The 21,180-nt window shown below is 44.9% G+C and overlaps 1 protein-coding gene across 11 annotated transcripts in view; it reads right to left on the minus strand.

The window, feature by feature from the left end:
- Nucleotides 1–21,180, minus strand: part of CDK5RAP2 (CDK5 regulatory subunit associated protein 2) — a 171,880-nt gene that overhangs the window by 128,988 nt on the left and 21,712 nt on the right. For 9 of the 11 annotated variants that reach the window (XM_045042740.1, XM_045042744.1, XM_045042741.1 and 6 more), the window contains 4 exons: nucleotides 13,629–13,739; nucleotides 10,132–10,208; nucleotides 3,063–3,186; nucleotides 1,219–1,373 (listed from right to left, as the gene is read on the minus strand). In XM_045042740.1, coding sequence (XP_044898675.1) covers nucleotides 1,219–1,373; nucleotides 3,063–3,186; nucleotides 10,132–10,208; nucleotides 13,629–13,739 — 467 coding nt within the window. Of the gene's footprint in view, nucleotides 1–1,218; nucleotides 1,374–3,062; nucleotides 3,187–10,131; nucleotides 10,209–13,464; nucleotides 13,603–13,628; nucleotides 13,740–18,396; nucleotides 18,460–21,180 lie in introns of those variants that run through there. The other 2 variants (XM_019816427.3, XM_019816428.3) reach the window with 2 other exon arrangements.

Raw genomic sequence — 21,180 nt, forward strand, 5'->3', positions numbered from 1 at the left:
CTGAGATTCATCCCAAACTTCCGTTTCCCAGATCAAAGCTAAGAACAGGTTACATAAATGCTAGCTCCCCCAAGCACGGACTAAATGGAAGCCATGGGCTCCCCCTGAGAGTCTACTCATTCCTCTTTCACAGAAAATCCTAAAACATTTGCTCATCTCATTTCCCAACCCATCATGCAAACACGTTGCAGACTCAAATCTCAAAAGGTGGTATGGAGACAGAAAGAGAAGCAAACAGCAGTCGGGGAACCAGGGCAACCAGGCACCAGAACCTCAACAACGTGGGGGGCCGGTCAATCGGGCAACACACCCCCCCAAAAAAGGAACCATAGTCAGTTTCCTCTATTTAAGGAAGTAGGCGAATAGATCATTTGCCTTAGAACAATTTCTGTCAAATTCCAAGCAAGCTTGGCTCTTCAACGGATAGATCACAGGTTAGCCAGAAGTTTCACCTGTATTTACTTTACTCAACTTTCCACCTAGTGACCACCAAAGCAAGGCAAGAGTAAAATGTAAGGTTCGTGATAAAGAAGAAAACCTCAACTCTCTCCTGACTAGTTTTGATCAAAAGTCTGGTTGCAAGGTATGAGCATCAAAGACTGCCTACAGATCCTCCGGTCTGTCCGTTTCTCTGGCCTGCGTAGCACTCATTTTATTCCTGGACCGTCACAGGGCCCTGTGCTTGGTCTACACTGCTTCGGCCCCCTGCACTGTATGAATCTGGGCCCGCGGCCTGCATTAAAAGACACGATGATAAACAGGTTCACACAAAATTCACTAGCATCTATTGTGGGGGTACAATCACTTACCGTTCCCTCCGGGCAGATCCACAAGAGAAATTTCTCCCTGACAATGTCAAGCAAAACTGGGCTTCTCCAGAGTTGCTGGCTCATTTTCGCTTGTGAGCAATGTGAATCTTAGGTCCATCAAGAAAGCTGTTCTCTTCTTCCTTCGGCTACCGGGAAGCTTACAGCCAAAACTGAATGCTAAAGGTAGCATCTGGGAACCTTTCAGCAGGAGTTTCTATATCTCATTCTATCCCTGTCCTCACAGCACTACCCTCGCCATTTTCCTGTCACCCTGAGGTTACCCTAGGTTTTTTCACTGTGGGGGAACAAGGAGAGAAAGGGGGGGGGTCAAAGGGCAGGAAGGGAACAACCCTCTGGCCATGCTGCCCGATAGACGAATGTCAGTGCGTGGCAGAGACAAGAGCCAGACCTGTCTTTCTGCTCCAGGACCACAGTCATGTCCAAGGCCCCCTCGTGCCTCTTCTTCATCTCCGAGAGCTTGTTTTCCAGGCTCAACCGAAGAGCCTTCTCTGTCTCTGTCCCCGCAAAGGCCTTTTCCAGTTCTGCCTGGGCGGCTTTCACATCCTAGAGTTAAATGAAATGCATTTGATGCAATTTTTCAATACAATTGGGAACATTTTGAAAGGAAATTGGATTAAAATATAAATATTTATGACTTTTTCTCCGGCACATTTCCCCTCCCTGCATTGTACTATACATGGGGAGAATCAGTAATAAATACATTTGCCAGCCATTTTCTCCCTCTTGTATCCTGAAGAGTAATAGGCATTTCCAATGGAAAAGACTCAAGTCTACAAAAACTGTATTTTTGGGTTTGAAGAATCGGATCAATATTTACAGCTTCAGTGAGAACAAGGAGAAATGTGCCTCTCAATACCTAAACACACATAAATTCCAGAGTCCCCAGAATCTCCATACAAATTCTCCCACACCCCACCGCCCCCTCACTATTTCTTTTAAGATAATGACTACACGATTCTCAAATGCATTTTCTGAATCTCCAAGGTGATGTGGGTGCTGAAGGACTACGTTCTTCCTGAGAGCTCCGAGAGGCCAACAAGGGAAGGATCTAAATCACAGAGGCAGGGCCCGTGTTGGGGAAAAGGGCCCTGGTGCTCAGCAAAGTGTCCTGGGGAGACATCTGGATCTCCCAGTGCCAACCGTCTCTGGTTACACCACAAAGATAAAAGTCAAATCAAACTGGGTTCAAAACCCAGCTCTCCTACTTCTTTGCTGTGGGACACTGGGTAGCCACTTAGCCTCTCTGAGCCCCAGCTTATCTGTGAAACAGGGACCACCACCACCCCATCAAAGAGTTGCTGTGTGACTGTCAAATGCCTGCTGCATCACAGGAAGCTCAAGAAAACAAAACGAAACGAAACGAAACAAAAGCACTGGCTGCTTCTTCCCTGCCCTTCGGTCCACAGGGGCTACTGTGAACACTGGGAACGGAAAGCCCACTACGAGCTACAAGTATAGTGACCCGTGCGTCTTTCTGTGTCCAGCAGGCTTTGTGCTGCGTTCCTCCTCATATCCAAGAAGAGTCTGGGTTTCAGGGGGAGAAAGTGAGATGACACGACAGACCTCAAAGACCAAGAATTGAGTGACGAGTGTCACTTCGTACTAGCTTAATACGGAGGGAAGCTTTCAACGTCTAGGAGCCAGGATTTTTTAGCCGAGACACATGCTGCTTCCCATCAAGGGCACAGCAAGCGCCTGGGAACAAGCAGGAGGAGGAGCTACACTCAGTGCCTCCCGGGAAAGGGCACTCAGTGAGCACTGGGGTGACGGGCGATGGAGGCCGGGACCAGACACAGGGCTGCCCGGGCACCCGAGGGCCTGCGAATCGGAATCTGCTTCCAGGCTTAGCGCATGTTAGGGGAGCCCTTCCCCTCTCTGGGCCTCAGTTTCCTCCTCTGGAAAAATAAAGAGACTAAACGAGGTAAGAAGGGCGGTGTCGCATCAAGAACGCAGGCTTTGAAGTCAGGAGTCGTAAAATGGAATCCAGGATCAAACTTAGACTCGTTAGTCTTTCTGTACTCCGGCGTCCTCGTCTGTAAGCATCGAGACGACAACCAGGACGCAGGGTGTACCAGGCGCCTGGGACAGGGCTGGAACCCGTGAGATGCTGAATAAGGGTGGCTCTCATTTCTGCTGCAAGTCTGCAAGTTTGTGAAAGAGGGAACAAAATTCTGCTCCCTCCACTATTAACCCACTGCAAGAACACATCCTCCTCGGGGCCTCCAGACTTGCCTCTTCTAGATGGAATATTCTCTCGTTCAGCAGCTCTTCGACCTGCCGCACCTTCTTCTGGGCATCTTCTGTCACCCGCTGCACTTCGGAGCCACCCCCTTCAGCCAGGCTCTCAACTGCTTTACTGCAAAAAGAGGCAAAAGTGTAAAATCCATGCGGGGACAGTCAGAGGGTGGTTTCAGTGGCCCCAAAGAGACAAGGAATATTTGTTAGTCATTTCTCCCACAGACCTGTGCTGGAGTTTTGTGGTTGTTGTTTTCAATTTTTATTTTTATTTATTTTTTTGAGAGAGAGAAATCAAGGAGAGGGGGCAGAGGGAGAGAGAAGGAATCTTAAGCAGACTCCACACTTAGCGTGGAGCCTGACGTGGGGCTTGATCCCACGACCCTGGGATCATGACCTGAGCCGAAACCAAGAGTCAGATGCTCAACCAACTGAGTCACCTGGTGCCCCTTTTTTTAAATTAATATTTGTAATTCAAATACACAGTGAAGTATATGAATCAAAATCAGTCAACATGTACACCTTGAACTTACATGGTATATGTCAATCATACCTCTATGTAAAATACATATATATAAACACAAATTAAGAAAGAAGTAAGAATCATCTATAATCTTATCAGCCAGAAAAACTAAGTTAACATTTTAGCATGTAGCCTTTCAGACACTTTCTACAAAAACAGAACCAACCATACAATATATATCCATGATCTGACTTTACTACTTACTACACCATAAACATCCTTCTGTGTCAATAAACATAAATCTCTACCATTTTTAAAGGCTACATATTAATTCACTGGATGAAATATACTAGAGTGTATTAAATCAATCCCCTATTTTTTTTATCGAAGTAGAGCCGACACACATCAATCCCCTCATGTAAAAATATTTAGATGATTTCTGATTTTACACATTTGTCTGAAAACACTTCTAAAGCTCTGAGGACAGTGCAAATACTTTATTCATATCTTGAGTACAAAGTACTCCAATACATGTTAGTGTTGTTATCATCTTATAAGCAACATTATAATAAGAGCATCCTTGCATATATACGACCCGGTGATCTCCCAGGGTCTGTTTCCACAGAGGGAAATACCGGGTCAAAGGGTAAGCACACTTGTAAGACTCTTGACAGCCACTGCCGACTCTCCCACCAGGAAACTTCCGGCAAAGTACACCTCCACCAGCGGTAGGAGAGGGGGAGAGCTGGTCCGACGAACCAACGCGCAAAGGAACAGCACGCGACGGAAAGAAATCTGAGGGATCGAGGGCTTTCCTACAGCGTCTTTTGCCAACTGGAGGGAAGAGCATTTTAAACACAGCGTGCCCCACCTGTGAGCCCCAGCCACCACTCCGGGCGTGAGGCCAGGAGGCTGCGCAGGCAGCCCACGCTCCGTCAAGTGCGGAGTTCACGCTGCTGGGCAGCACGGAATGTTAGCCGTCCAGCGGGCCAGGACCGGTGGGGATGGCGCACCAAAGCCTGACACAGGACCCCAACGCCTGACGCCTCTCATCGGGGTCCTCCTCAAAAGAAAAACCGTCAGATACGACCTCGTGGGACATTTACTCGGAGCGCATCTCCGCAGATTTCTAAACGACTGCAGGTTGGCAGAAGGCAGAATCATAAAGGAAACGGCTCCACCTAAAGCTGGCTTCCCAGAAAAACTGCAACAGAACAAATTTATTCACCGCCAGCCTCCCGTGCCCTACTTTAGGGGGCATATGAAACGTTCCCAACCAAGTGCCATGTGATCAGACGCTCACATGCACGGGCCATGTGAATTTTTGACTGAGAACAATGGAAAGTCAAGAGGGCCATACTTGCCGTCCAAGCATCAAACAGGAGCTGCCTGCGAATAAAGACTTTATTCATATCTTGCTTCCTTTCGCCAACAGGCCTTCAGAAGGCCCCAGTGTCATGACATCATTTTAATGGAATTCAACGTTCAACTGCAAGAACGAACATGGACTCTGAAGCCTGAACAGATCTGCTTCCAAATTTACATTCTCTCATGTCCTCAATGTGACTCTGGGCAAATCGCCCCTTACGCCTCAGGTTCCTCACTTGAAAAGTGACACGCTTGCCTCTTAGAACGAACGTGCTAACACGTGTGGTGGCCGCGGCACGGCGGCCTTCCCCTCCACCCCCCCCCCCCCATCTGAGCGCCACCTGCTGGCCCTGTGGCCACCACAACGGCGGCCCCTGCTGAGATGCCAGGAGAGGCCTCCGTCTACCCCTCTGAGCTGAGACAGGTCATTCTCCGGCCAGAACCGGGGCCGCCACTGCCACTTCCCCTCCAGTGCCATGCGATGTGCGCGGCCCCGGCTCCCTCGGCCCATTTCTCCATCAGTGACGTCTGGAGTTCCCCGCGATTCGGTTGTTTCTGTCGTTCCTCAGAAGGCACTGCATACGGCTGATACCACACGCAAGGCTAGAGGCTCTTCCTCCTGAGTCGCGGATACGGGATTTTTCCAGTCCTGAACTCCCACTAACCACCAGCAGTGTTTTAGCCCTGGGCTTCACAGAGCCCCCTCTAGGGAATGGTCCCTTCTAGGGAATGGTCCCCCCCACCCCGGCCCCCCACCCAGAGAGGGCAAACACGTCGTCTCCCTCCCGTCCGCCCACAACGAACCTTGGTGTTTTATAGTCAGAATCATATACACTGGCAAGAGGCGGACTACAGTTTCTAACAAGTGCTGGTATTATTCAGTTTGTTTGCATTTTAGTTATACCAATAAAATATATCCCCAATAATAAATGTTCCAACTTTTCATTTATCATCTTTGTATTTTACAGTTACTGTAGCAATAAAATTTATACTCGGCAGTATGGTGCAATTTTCCTCTACTAATGGAATTATTATTTTTGTTTGTGCTTTAAAGCCACAGAGATAAAATTTACTCCCGACAATATGTCTGCCTTTGTTTTTAATGTCCCCTTACTGTAACTGATAAGTACAACAATGGAGACCCAGCACACATACGTGTTCCCCCCCCCCCCCCCCCCCCAGCAAGGCAGAGCGGGCTCCAGAGCCAGACGGGCCCAGGATCTGTCACCCACCTGGGCCGGCCCCCCAACTCCTCCGGGCCCCAGTTTCCCCCGCACTCAGATGAGAATGCCGGCTGCCTCACATCACTGTTGTGAAACTGATAAAGCCATAAAGCAGGTCAAGTGCCACACACAGGGTCTGGGGCAAAGTAGAATAAATGGCAGTCCACTCCCCCTACCGACTCTCCTTATAGAATCTGGGCCAACAGACGAGATGGAGAGCAAGACCTAAGGCGAAGAAAGGTGGGGACAAAGGGGTCTACACCAGCATTCCACCCGATACAAAAGAGAACCTTCTATAAATATCACCCCTGCTACCCTTTTTAACCATCACCCTTTCCTCTTGATTCTTTCCATTCTAATTATAGTTCTGGAGAAAAAGCAGGTGCTTTTCCTTTGACAGGTCCCCTATCTCCTGCCCAACCCCCACAAAAAAAAAAAAAAAAAAAAAAAAACACCGTAAAAGTGAAAAAGGGAGTTAAGGGCATTAACAAAGGTATTTTTTCCGTCACCAAGAATGTACCTACACACGCCTGTAGGTGCTGGGCAGCTGGGGGCAGGGAAAGGCACACTTAGCAGGGATGTGACAGACACCGTGCGGGTCCTACAGCACACAGCACGCACAAGGGGCCCACGGAGTAGGAACGGCGGAGGTGCCCCACGCTGCGCTGAAGGAGAAGAGGCTCTTGGCCTTAGAAGAGGTACAGTCGTGTTGGAGAAACAAGAATCACACACGTGAAAATTAAAAAGAGCATACGAGGGGCGCCTGGGTGGCTCACTCAGTTAAGCGTCTGACTCTTGGTTTCAGTTCAGGTCATGATCTCACGGTTCATGGCTTGAGCCCCACATTGGGCTCCAGGCTGACAGCACGGAACCTGTTGGGATTCTCTCTCTGTTCCTCCCCCGCTCATGCTCGCTCTCTCTCTCTCAAAATAAATAAATAAATACACTTTAAAAAAAAAAAAAGGTCCACGGAAAAAAAGAGAAAAAAGCATATGAAATCAGGGCTGGACCCAAAGTCAGGGACCTGCGTTCTCATCCCGGCTCCAATCATCCCGCCTGAGTGGTGCTGGTCACAGTCCTTCCCTTCTCAGGCCTAAACCCCCCCCTGTCCACAAGGAGGCTTTCCTCGAGATTTGCCTGGCTCCCAGGAGAACGATGGCATCCAAACGGATGCAAATGGGTCTTATAAACTATAAAGTGCCGGCACACACGCGGGAGTGTGATACTCTGCCAGGGAAGCTTGTGAAGGGATGGAAACGTGGGCTACAGGCAGCCAGGCGGGGCTCACCCCGAGCCTCGGTGTCAGCTAGGCGACAGGAAAAGCAGAAGGGGCCGCCAGGGCCAAGCCAGAGCAGCGGGAACAGAACGTGTTCAGTATCCGTGAGCCAGACGAGGAACGTGTGTCAGACGAGGCACTGGCAGGGAGAACGCCGGAGCAGCTACGTCGTCGCGAACACTCTTCGCAGAGCTCGAGATCTGAGCCCCTGACCTAGGAGTCAGCCTTGACATCCCCCTCCCCATCCATGACCCAGCCCTGTTGATTTTGCTCACCAGACGCCTCTGCAGGCCGCCCACCCCTCGCCATCGCTAGCCTCTCACCTGAACTACCGGACGAGCCTCCTGACTGGTCTCCCTGCCTCCCCGCCCCGCGCTCCGTCTACGAAGCGCCTTCCTCTCCGCATCCAGTGACCTCCACAAAACTAAATCTGATTGTGTCAGCTGCTCAAACCCGTGACTTCTTCCCGTTTATCTGGGATAATCTCTGCTGTGGCTTCAAGACCCTGCAGGACAAGACACAGACCTCCCCAGACTTCCCATATTCCCTCGGACTGCACGTGCACCAGCTAATTCCTACTTGCTCCTCAGACCTCACCTAAGTGCTCCCCCCTCAGGGCCCCTTCCCTGCAATACGTCTCTATTGACGGACCTGTTCCTACCCTGTCAACACTCCCCGCTGCCTCTGTCTTCCTCACGGCTCTTTTCCCACTTGGTATTTATCCGCTTACCATCCCGAGTATTTTATCACCATCGCCCCTTCTAGAATGCAAGCCTGTCTGGATCACCACTGCATCCCCGGGAGCCTAGCCCAGTGCAGCACAGAACAGCTGCTTAATAAATCTTTTCTGGATAAATTAATAAAACTAGCCAGACCAGGGGCGCCTGGGTGGCTCAGTCAGTTAAGCGTCCGACTTCGGCTCAGGTCATGATCTCGCGGTCCGTGAGTTCGAGCCCCGCGTCGGGCTCTGTGCTGACAGCTCAGAGCCTGGAGCGCCTGTTTCCGATTCTGTGTCTCCCTCTTTCTCTGACCCTCCCCCATTCATGCTCTGTCTCTCTCTGTCTCAAAAAATAAACGTTAAAAAAAAAAAAAAAAAAAAACTAGTCAGACCAAAAAGGTCTGCGTGGGCAGCTTGGGGAATCTACGCCCACAAATGCGTGCACGAGCCCTGAAAACATTCAGCCCCGTGTGTGGTATGGAGGAGCGCACACCGCCTTTGTGAGTTCGGGTTTCCGCGTGTACTCGCCCGCTAACGGCAAGTCCTAGCCAAGACCTGCAGCAGGCAGGGCGCTGAGCACGAAACAGACCGAATTCAAATTCTACTACTGACCTCCAGACTTGGTAAAGTTGACTTGACTTCGTGCCAGAGAATGATGTGCTTCAAAAAAACCAAAAACCAAAAAACAAAAACAAACAAAAAATGTGCAACAGCAGCCAACAAAAACAAAAACTTATCAGTCGAGTTTTCTCATTCATTCCTTCATTCATTCACTCACTCGTTCAGAAAATACCAAGCGTACAAGATCGGCAATAAGCGAGGGAGGTCTGGGCCGGGGAGCCCCTAGTGTCCTCGAAGCCAGCAGCAGCCCAACTTCCAGCTGCTGGCCGCGTGACAATGAAAGGAATGATATGGCCCGGCCCAGAGCGGTGCAGCTGTGCCCTAAGCCAAAGAGTCCATGCTCCTGGCCCACTGGATCCAGCAGGAGCTCAGCTACCAAGACAAATGGTGTGCCTCCACCCAAGCTTTCAGCCAGATCCTTGGTGGAAGGTGGGTCAGCCCCGGCAAGCCTCATTCCACTCTCACCAAGCAAAACTGTATACCTCGGTGCCCCAACAGACCCACAAACGCCCCCTTGTCGCCGTGCCCCCATTACACTCTGTCTACAAGCGTGCTACAAGGCTGAAGTGGGGGGACGTCTCTTTTCAAATCCTCGATACGCGGCACAATTACATAATAAATGTTTACGAATGAATGAATAACCAATCGAGTCATCGACTGTATTCTCTGAACTGGGCTTGTTGTTCGACAAATATTTAACTATTTGATTAATTAAAATAATACTTCTCAAACGTGTTGTAAGCAGAGCACCTCTTTTAAACAAAATATTGTAAGAGACCCTAGTGCATTAAACAGATACAAAAACAAGTTCCCCTGGTTAAAACCCTACCCTCTGCGTCCCAGCCTCACTCACCAGAGTCCCTCAGGATTCCTGCAAGCCCCTAGGGCCTTTACCGCAATGAAAATGAATGAGCTGCTGATAGAATTAAGGACGTGGGTGGATCCCACAAACGCGCCGCTGAGGAAAGAGGCCAGACACAAAGGGGGGCGTGTACGGTACGGGACTCCATTCCTATCAAGTTCAAAAGTGGGCAGAACTAAAGACCGATGCCATCAGTGTTCCGCACAGTGGTTATCTTGGTGGAGAAGGGGACTTCTGGGGGGTGGGTGAGGTTCCGGCTTTCGATCTGGATGGTGGCCCCACAGGTGTGTTTTTAGTGCAAATTCGCCATCTGCACACTTAAGATCACATCGTTTTCCCTGTTAAGTATATTACACTTCAAAAGTTTGTTGAAAAGTAATTCAACAAAAACGGACACCTCCTTGGGGTCCTCAGGGCCCAGTGGGAAAACAACTGGCTCAGAAAACACAAGGCTGTGTTCTATGGACCCAGCCAGCCTCCACCCCCCGGAACCCCGGGCACCCTGCAAGCTTGTGACAGGATGGCAGGTACTCACGAGGCTTTGATGAGAAGCTGCTCCCTCTCCTGGAGCTCCCGCTTCAGACTCTCCACTTCCACCTTCAGTTCGATGTTCTTCCAGTCAAGATTAGGAAAGAAAAGAAACAACGTGAAATACGGGACCCCAGAACGTGCGCGGTGGGGAAACAGCTTTCCGCACAGACTAACTTACGGGACGCTTATAATAGGCAGATGCTACATTCAAAACCTCATTAGCCTCAGGGCACAGGGAGAAGGGAATTATTAAACACTGGTGGTCTCAAAAGGAAGCCCTGGATTCCTCAAGACTTGGAACAATTATGTAAATTTTCCAAGCTTCTAACAGCCAGAGCACTCAAACACTGAGGCATAAATGTCATACAAGTGAGGCTGATTTAAAAATGGTTTGCCCTCCGCCAGGCAAATTTACAAGCAATTCTGCAGTTTGCTTTTCCCATTCCAAGGCAATTACTTCTGCTTGTTTACAATCATGCATGTGGTGGCTGTAGCAGTGGGAACGTGTTACAGCCTCAAAATAAATAAATAAGTAAGTAAATAAAACACGTGGATGGATAAGTGGGAGGCCACGCCACTGCCTGTCTCGTTTCAGCGTAAGATTTCGGGGCACTTAGAAAAAAGCCACAACCGCGTGGAGCAAGCTGTCTGTGAGGGCCACCACGGAGTTCTCCAACCACACGTCCTCCTCTTAACTGACTGCAGCGAAGGGAGTCACACATGGCCTCGGGCTTCTAACTCACGTGACAACCCAAAGACAGAAGCTCTGGTAAAGACACCGCAGTGTGAGACACTGGGGCAGTGGCGGGCTTCTCAAACCTGTCCACGAATGTATCCCAGGTGGAATAGCAGATGAACTCCCGCAAGTAGAGCCTGAGGTCTGAGTGCGTAGCTGGTGGAGGATTGCTATAAATCCAAGATTTCTCCGAAATCTTGCTCCTGTTTTGCTTTAATAATTCATGCCAATTTCACATCCATAATCCATGTGGGTTATTTTAAATAGAAGTCACATTTCCGGTAAAATTTATAATCTCAGGGGACACGCCTCCTACCTTCCTGCCAAGCAGCCCTGGGGGAATGAGGACCCGAGACTGAGAAGTCAGCCAGAATGGAAATCAACCCGCTAACCTGGGCTGGTCGCAGACATATACCGATCACCTGTGACAGGACAGGCATGGGGCTAAGCGCTGAGGACAGTGTGGCAAACAAGGCAGACACGGCCCTGCCTGCACACTAGCATCAACTATGAAACTGGAAGTGCAAGCCTGTAGTCGTCCTCGGAAGCACAAGTCCAGGAGGTGAGAGAGCAAAGTTTCTTCTCTCAGGCCACTCGAGCGCCAATGAAACACACAAGCCCTACCTGACATTGGGGATTTGAGGAGCAAATGAGCTCACACATGAGAAGAGCCTAGCAGACGGGGCTCCCAGTGCGTTATCTCCTTCCCGGTCAACAACAGGCACTAAAGAAGTCATCTACGAGACCAAACTTTGTTAGGAGAAGCTGATCTTTGCATAAAGATCACTGCGTGACAGTTCACCAGTCTTCAGCTGGTTTTGTGAGGACCCTACAGCAACAGCCTTCAAACAGAGGACACCTTTTCAGCTCTAAGAAGGGCAGAGAGTTTCTATTTAAGAACTGACACCAGATAATCTAAACTGCTTTCTGATGAACTAACTGGCACCCCCGACCTAAAACGATGGAGAGCTAACGTCCACGAGACCAATTTTTCAAGCCCCAATACCTGAAGTTATAAACTTACAATACATGGGAATCAGTCTCCAAACCATAAGTCAAGACACCTTATAAGCTTAAAATGGAATTTCATTATAAAAGAGAATGAAGACGCCCTTACACTACTGTTAAGGAAAAGATATCCTCATCCTTATTATGCAAGGTACAGAACAGAACGTGCCTGCGTTTATGTAAAAAGGAGATTTATACCCACACACACACCTGCTTGTACATACATAAAATTCCTCTGCATAAATAATTGATAATATCGGTTAGATCTGGGGAACCAGGAGACAAGGGTGGATGAAAGTCTCTCTAGTGTATTCCTTTGATGCTTTTTGAATTCTGAGCCATGTACACCTACCTATCCAACAACTTGAAATAAAAGTATAATTAAATCAGGTCATCTAATCAGACAGTGTGAAAAAAAAAAAAAAAAAGCTAAACAGCAGAGTAAAATGAGGCAGGCCTGTATTCAGAATACACCTCTCATAGTAGCTTTGTGACATCCAGCAAGTTACTGATCTTCCCGGAACTTCAGTTTCCTCTTCTGTAAAATGAGGATAATCTCCACTGCACAAGGCTGTCTTGAGAGTTAAAATAAGATGATAAATGTCCAAATGCCCAAGACCGTGGCTTACGAAGAGCAAGCAATTAACACGCTTTGGCTCCCTATCACCCTAGAAGTGTGTAACCATACTTACACAGAAAATGTTTTAGGCTATTGGTTTTTCCTTCAAACTATGATTGCATCATCACTCCCTTCCAGAAAAGGTGACATCCTCATTGCCTTTCCACCCCCACACTGAAGGGGGAAAAAAAAAAAAACTGCCTTAAGGGACAAGAGAGCTTTTCAATTCTTGAAAAGGCTCAGAAGTACAGTACAATCCTTCTTCGAGACAAGACAAGCCCATTTAAGTCCCATCTGCTGAAACTCAAGGAGAGTCCTTTTTCCCCCTTCAAAAGTTTCCAGTGGTGCAAACTTCAGAAGAGAAAAGACGGAGACATTCCCCGGGCCAGGGGCTAATCTGCTGGAGAAAGCCAAAAAATGGGCACTGAAATATTGTTTGTACTTATGTCTTTTCAGGAAAGCCAAGTTCTGTTCTCAACTTTCAGCACCAAGGTCTGTTTTCAGGCAGAGGCCCCCAGGTCAAGACTTCAGATGGGAACAGACGCTTTTCTGACCGTCACAAGCAAGCACGCAAGGAATACAGAAGAGCCAGGGCACAGACAGCTGACGGTCCTCACTGCGGGCTGCCAAGGGAAGCCTCTGTCAGACAGGGAGGATCATCGCCAAACACTGACTGTGTGCTAGGGCTTTTCCTCTGCCATTCCGTTTTAATCCACACAAATAACCCTGTGACAGACGGACTATCACTTAACTCCGAAAGCAAGCCCAGGGAGCTGAAGGGCCTTGCCTACAGCTACACGAGTTAGTGGGTAACAGCAGGCCGCAATTTCAAAGACACTCCACCATTTCACCACCTTTGTCTCAATCGTGAATAATTAGGAAAAGGCAACTGAGATAGAAAGAGTAAATCAGAATTAGGATTTGAAAAAGAGAGACAGAATCCCTTAAAATTAATCTTGCAACTCTTTGCTTACTATTAAGGTCATCCTATTGTTTTATGCTCCCCGTAATCCATTCAGAGTAATTGAAAGCAGCTCTGTCTGTTCAGGCTAACTCGGAGAACAAATATTAATCAAATTTCTGCTGGGAATGACTCTGAGAAAAAAACCAGGTGTGGCCGTGGGAAGTGGGACCTCACAGTTTTATAGACGTGTTCGGTGGGGCCATCAAATTCCTGTTGCATTCTTTCCTCCAGGAAATAGATGCGGAGCTTTAAATTAAAGTTTTCTTTCTTCAATTCAGTGATTTGCTGGAAAATAAGCACAGAAGGGTTATCAAAAGTAAGGTCTGAAGGACGGTACCTGCATTAATCCCTGTAGCTCCTAAGGCTACGAGTGGACTGAAATGTTAAATACTAGAGAAAACTTACCTTTGCTGCAATTGTACCAACCCAGAATTAAGTGGTTCTCGCTAGTCGAATTTAAGACAATCTGAGCACTTGAATGAATAATGACTGAAGAAAAGAATTCGTGACTCCACACTGCTGATAAGTAAGTAAAGAAAGGAAGAAAGAAAGGAAAAGAAAGAAAACAAAAGGAAAGGAAAGGCAAATCTCTTCTTCACAAATGAAATCCAGTTAGTAAATGCAGACGAATAAAAGAGAAAATCACCATTATAAAAAAAAATAAATTAAAAAAAATAAAATATAAAAAATAACAATAGGGGTGCCTGGGTGGCTCAGTCGGTTAAGCGTTCAACTCCTGATCTCAGCTCAGGTCATGATCTTAGAATCTGTGAGTTCAAGCTCCGCATTGGGCTGCCGGCACAGAGCCTGCTTGGGATTCTGTCTCTCCTTCTCTCTGCCCCTTCCCCACTTGCACTTTCTCTTTCTCCCAGAATAAATAAATAAACTTTAAAAAAATAATAAAAATAAAAACAAATTTAAAAAAAGGAAATCACCATTATCCAACCATTACAGTAATAACTGATTCAGGTAAGAATCATCAATGCTAGGGGCGCCTGGGTGGCTCAGTCGGCTAGGTCTCCAACTTCGACCCAGGTCATGATCTTGAGGTCTGGGAGTTCGAGCCCCGCGTCGGGCTCTGTGCTGACAGCTCAGAGCCTGGAGCCTGCTTCGGATTCTGGGTCTCCCTCTCTCTCTGCCCCTCCCCCACTCACACTCTGTCTCTCTGTCTCTCTCTCTCTCTCAAAAATACACCTTAAAAAAAAAAGGAATCATCAATGTTAAAAGCATTTGATAAAAGATCACTGGAGAACATGACATTCACCCAGTTATTACCCCACAGATGGCTTATTAGTTACTAAAGGAAAAGGTCCATTACAATTTAGGAATCCAGTAGACACCACCTAAATCAAGATAATATATTAAATGTCACCAGTGATGGGGCAAAGTGACATGCAGTGTCTCCTGAAACAAAGCACTGAAAGCAAGCGACTTCATTTTAAATGTTCCTGCCCACAACCTTTAGCCTGCACCTAATGAATCAGTCCATCTGACGAATCCAAATATAAGGACGTTTGCAGAACAGCAGGGAACAGCAGGCCTGAACCCTTCAAAAGTCTTAATGACAATCTTAAGGTAAAAGTAGCTGGGGAACTCTTCTAAATAAATGGAAGTGATGGAGGCATGATTACTAAGTGCAATGAAATCATATAGTAAATCTTGAATTTAGAAAAAAAAAAAGAAAGAAAAGAAAAGAAAAAGGCTCCATGAGGATAAGTGGGGAATCTGAATAACAACTTTGTATTAGGTAATAGTGTTATAATTTTGTAAAGTGTCCTAAGAGAGACACATCCTCAAGTACATAGGGATGCTGTCATGATGTCTGCAACTGACTCTCTAATGAGTGGGGAGAGACAGAAAGAAAGAATAAAGCAAACGTACCAAAATACTAACTGATGAATCTAGATGCAGTATATATGATTGGTTGTTGTGTTTTAAAAAAAATTTTTTTTTTTTTTTTTTTTTTTTAGTGTTTATTATTTTTAAGAGAGAAAGAGACAGAGAGCTAGCAGGGGAGGGGCAGAGAGGAGGGAGACACAGAATCCGAAGCAGGCTCCAGGCTCTGAGCTGTCAGCACAGAACCTGACACAGGGCTTGAACCCACAGACAGCGAGACCATGACCTGAGCCAGTCGGCCGCTTAACCAACTGAGCCACCCAGGCACCCCTTAAAATTTTGTTTTGATGTTTATTTATTTTTGAGAGAGAGAGAGAGAGAGCGAGCACAAGCAGGGGAGGGGCAGAGAGAGAGGGAGACACAGAATCCGAAGCAGGCCCCAGGCTCTGAGCTGGCAGCACAGAGTCCGATGCGAAACTCGGACCCAAGAACTGGAAGATCATGACCTGAGCTGAAGTCAGATGCTTAACTGACTGAGCCACCCAGGCGCCCCAGTTGTTGTGCTATTTTGCAACTTTCTATAGGTTCACTTTGCTTGTTCATGGATATGCTCATGGATATCCTGGGTCATAAAACAAACCTTAACAAATTTACAGAACTGAAAATCAAACCATGTTCTCTGACCATAATAAACTTAAGGTAGAAATCAGTAACTGAAAGAAATTGGAAAATACCCAAATACTTAGAAATTAACACATTTCTAAACAACCCATGGGTCAGAGAGGAAGTCTCAAGGGAAATCAGAAGATATTTTGAATTATCTTTTGAAATGCAATATATTTTGAAATACAAGTGTATCAAAATTTGTAGGGTACAGTTAAAGTAGTGATTGGGGAAAATTTATACTATTTAAAATGTGTTAGAAAACAAGAAATGTCTCAAATCAACAATCTAAGCTTCTACCTTAAGAAACCATAATAAGAACAAAATAAACCCGAACAAGCAACATGACAGATATAATAAACATAAGAACAGAAAACAATAAAATGGAAAGCCGGAAAACAGAAAAAAAAAAAAATCATTTAAAAAGATGGTTCTTTCAAATGACTGATGAAGACTGGCAAAGATAAAAAGAGAAAAGAAAAAGACATAAATTACCAATATCAAAAAATGAAAGAGAGGTCATCACAACAGATCCCATAGCAATTAAAGGGATAGTAAGAGAATAATGCATATAACTCTACGCATATAAATTGAACAACTCAGATGAAATAGTACATTTCCAAGAAAAGTACAAATTATCAAAATCCACCAAAGAAAAATAGATATACAGAATAGTCTTGTATGTATCTATTTTAAAAACAGAATTTGTAATTCAAACCCCTCCAGAAAAGAAAACTCCAAAACAAAATTATTTCAGTCACAATTTCTACCAAATATTGGAAGAAGGAATAATGCCACTTCTGTACAATATCTTCCAGAAATCAGAAGGTAAGGGAACTTTGCCACTGCATTTTACAGAGGGTAATGTTATCCTGATACCAAAACCAGACAAAAACATTACAAGAAAACTATGACTTAGAAAACTAGATTAAGTCACCCATGAACATAAATGGAAAATCCTCAACTACATTTTAGCAAACTGAAAAAACAGATTAATACTTCATGAGTGGGACTTACCCCAGGAATGTAAAGCTAATTCTAATTCAACATTCAAAAATCAATCCATGCAATCCACCAGACCAAAAAACTAAGAACAAAAAAATATATGATATCAATAGCTGCAGAAAAACATCTGACAAAACTGAACAGCCACTCAAGATAAATACTTGGCAAACCAGGAATTAAAGGAAACTTCCTTTACGCTACAGGGTATTTACAAGAAACTCATACATTTATAAATATATATATATATATATATATATATATTTTTTTTTTTTTTTTTTTAATTAAAGATGAAAAACAATGCTATTCCCCTAACACTAAGAAAAAGGAAAAGGTGGAGTGCCTGGGTGGCTCAGTCGGCTCAGGTCATGATCTCACGGTCCGTGAGTTCAAGCCCCGCGTCGGGCTCTGTGCTGACAGCTCAGAGCCTGGAGCCTGTTTCAGATTCTGTGTCTCCCTCTCTCTCTGACCCTCCCCTGTTCATGCTCTGTCTCTCTCTGTCTCAAAACTAAATAAACGTTAAAAAAAAAAAAATTTTTTTTTAAAAAAGGAAAAGGATATCCACTCTCACAATTTCTATTTAACATTGCATTTGAAGTCCTAGCCAGTGTAATAAGGTTAAGGGAAAAAATAAAAGGCATTCAATTTGGAAAGGAAAAGCTAAAATCATCCTTATCGGAAGATAGTATGATCATCTATGTAGAAAATCCCAAGGAATCTACAAAAAAGATCCCAGAATTCATAAGTGAGTTTAGCAAAGTCAAAATGCAAAAATCAAATGTTATTTCAACACACTAACAACAAACAACTGGAAACTGAAACTTTTTTAAATACCATTTTCCAATACCTCCAAAACACTTAAATTCATAAACATAAGTCTAATAAACCATGAAGTATGCTTAACACCACAAAATGCTGAAGAAATCAAGAAGTGAAATAAGCGAAGAAGCTTACCAAATTCATGAGCTGAAAGACAATATAATAAAGATGTCAATTCTCTCCAAACTGATCTATAGATTTAACACAATCCCAATCAAAATCCCCACAGGATTTCTTATAGTTAGAAACAAGCTGATTATAAAATTTACATGGAACAGTAAAAGAGCTAGATGGGTGAAAACAATTTTGAAAAAGAATCCAAAGAAACAGACTATACAAACAGACCTACACAATTACAGCCAATTAGTTTTTTTTTTTAACATTTATTTATTTATTTTTGAGGGGGGGGGGGGGAGAGAGAGAGAATGGGGAAGGGGCAGACAAAAAAGAGGGAGACAGAATCTCAAGCAGGCTCTGCACTGTCAGCACAGAGCCCTATTCGGGGCTCAAACCCATGAACCGCGAGATCATGACCTGAGCCAAAATCAGGGGTCGGATGCTTAACTGGCTGAGCCACCCAGGTGCCCCCAGCTAATTAGTGTTTGACAAAGCAACCGCTAACCTTAAAAATAAAACTGCCATTTATTCTACCAGCAAAAGATGAGTTCATTCAGGAATAGCAGAGATGGCAATCCAGGACAAGCAAGCTGCTGCAGACCCACAGGCAAACCCAGAGAATAAAGGCGAGAAGAGCTCTTTTACAGAGAAAAGGGGGGGGGGGAGGGGGGGACGGGATGGGCTGTTGTAAACTAAAAGTCCACTAGAGTAAACTGGGAGCTGGAAGTATGGTTGATTCTCATTGGATGGCTGGGCTGCTGCGGGGGGTGGGGGAGGGGGGTGAAGGGCTGCGGGTGTAAGAAACCTTTCTTCCTCCTGCTAGGATAGTAAAGTAGTATCTAAGGGCAAGGCAAGGAGCCCTCTCTTCCCGCTGGCTGTGCCACTGACAAGAGACCGGATTGAAAGCTCCCCCTGCTGGCACCCAACTGCATTCTAAGCAAAGTTCTTTTATTAGTTCTCACAGTACAAATACAATTCAATGGAGAAAGGGCAGTTTTTTCATTTTCAACAAATGGCTCTGGAACAACTGGACATCCACCTACAAAATAATCAACCTCGACCCAACAATTAGACATCTATTTACCAAAAAAATGAACCTCAACCTATCATACTTTAAACAGGAGTTAACTCAAATTAGATCATAGACCTAAATGTATAACATAAAATTATCTAACTTTTAGAATAGACAGAGGGAAATCCTTGAGACCTAGTGCTATACAGTTCTTACCTATAATCCCAAAGGTATGATCCATTTAAAAAAAATTTTTAATCAATAAATTGGGCTTCATCAGAATTTTAAAACATTTGCTTTGAAAAACAGTGTTAAGAGATGATTAGAAAAGCTACCTACTGGGGCGCCTGGGTGGCGCAGTCGGTTAAGCGTCCGACTTCAGCCAGGTCACGATCTCGCGGTCCGGGAGTTCGAGCCCCGCGTCGGGCTCTGGGCTGATGGCTCAGAGCCTGGAGCCTGTTTCCGATTCTGTGTCTCCCTCTCTCTCTGCCCCTCCCCCGTTCATGCTGTGTCTCACTCTGTCCCAAAAATAAATAAATGTTGAAAAAAAAAAAAATTTAAGAAAAGCTACCTACTGGTATTTGTGCAAATCACAAATCCAACGTAGGAACTGTATCCCAAATAACTCCCAAAATGTAACTGTAAGAAAACCACCCAATTAAACAAACAAACTAAAGAACAGGCCAAAGATTTTCAAAGGAACTTCACAGAAGACATACAGACGGCAAATAATCACAAGAAAAGATTTTCCACACCTTCAGCCATTAGGAAAACGGAAATTAAAGCTACAATGAGTTTTAGTACCGATTAGAATGACTAAAAAATTTTTTTGAATTGAGAATACCTAATGCTGATGAGGATGTGAAGCAAATGGAAACCTCATACTCTGCTGATAGGAAGGCAAAATGCCACAACCACTTTGCAAAACCATTTGGCAGTCTCTCTCTCTCTCTCTCTCTCTCTCTCTCTCTCTCTCTCACACATACACACACACACACACACACACACACACACACACACACTAACACTACCTTCACCATATGACTCAGCAATTCCCATCCTAGGGATTTACCCTAGGGAAATAAAAACCTATGTTCACCCAAAAACCTGTGCACAAATGTTTACTACAGCTTTAATAATAACCACCAAAACCTGGAAAGAACCTAAATGTTCTTCAAAGGCTGAATAAATAAAATGTACATCCATATGATGGACTAATAATCAATAACTATGATACACACAACAGCATGAATGAATTTCAGAGACCTTACGGTAAGGGAAAGAAATCAGCCTCAAAAGATTATATTACTGTATGATGCCATTTATAAGACATCTGGAAAAAGCAAAATTATAGGGACTAAGACCAGAGCATTAGCTGCCAGAGGTCTGGGATGAAGAAAGGTCTGACCACAAAGAGACAGCACATAGGAATTTTTTGGCATTATGGAATGTTCTGTATTCTAATTGTGGTGATGGTTACATGAGCCTAGAACTGGATATACACACATATACCAAAAAAAAAAATCATTTAATATATATATGTGTATTAATATGTATATGTGTATATACACGCATATATATACTTTGATTATGACAGGCTATAAGGCAGTACACATCTGTCAAAGCTCATCAAACATTAAAATTAGTAAATTTTTTCATGTAACATATCTCAATAAAGCTGTTTTAAAAATTGCTAAAATGATGGGGCACCTGGGTGGCTCAGTCAGTCGAGCACCTGACTCTTGACCTCAGCTCAGCTCAGGTCATGATCTCAGGGTTCCTAGGATCCAGCCCAGCATCGGGCTCTGCTCTGACAACACAGAGCCTACTTACGATTCTCTCTCTCTCCCCTCCCCTGCTGTTTCTCTTTCTCTTTCTCTTTCTCTTTCTCTTTCTCTCTCTCTCTCTCTCTCTCTCTCTCAAAATAAATAAATATTTTTTTAAATAATTAAAATGAAATACAGTAAAATAGTACTGATAATACAGTACTAATGAATGATAATATGATCCCACTGGGTTTTTTTTCAGCATTTAAAAAAAGTAATTGGTAAGAATATATAATGCTTTTTAACCAACATATTTTAATAACTGGATAAAAGAAAATGATATGCACACTCTACATCAGACTGTCCTTGGCCCTCTTGTTAGCACTTAAGTTTTCAACTCTGTGGCTAACAAGGACAGCACAAGAAACCACTGGTAAGTTCATTAAAGCCTTGCTTTAAATGGTTTAAGGAAACAGCACATTAAAACGTTCATTCAAACAAAAAGTCTACC

The sequence above is a fragment of the Felis catus genome, chromosome D4, assembly GCF_018350175.1.
Source record: "Felis catus isolate Fca126 chromosome D4, F.catus_Fca126_mat1.0, whole genome shotgun sequence".
NCBI classification, from domain to species: Eukaryota; Metazoa; Chordata; class Mammalia; order Carnivora; family Felidae; genus Felis; species Felis catus.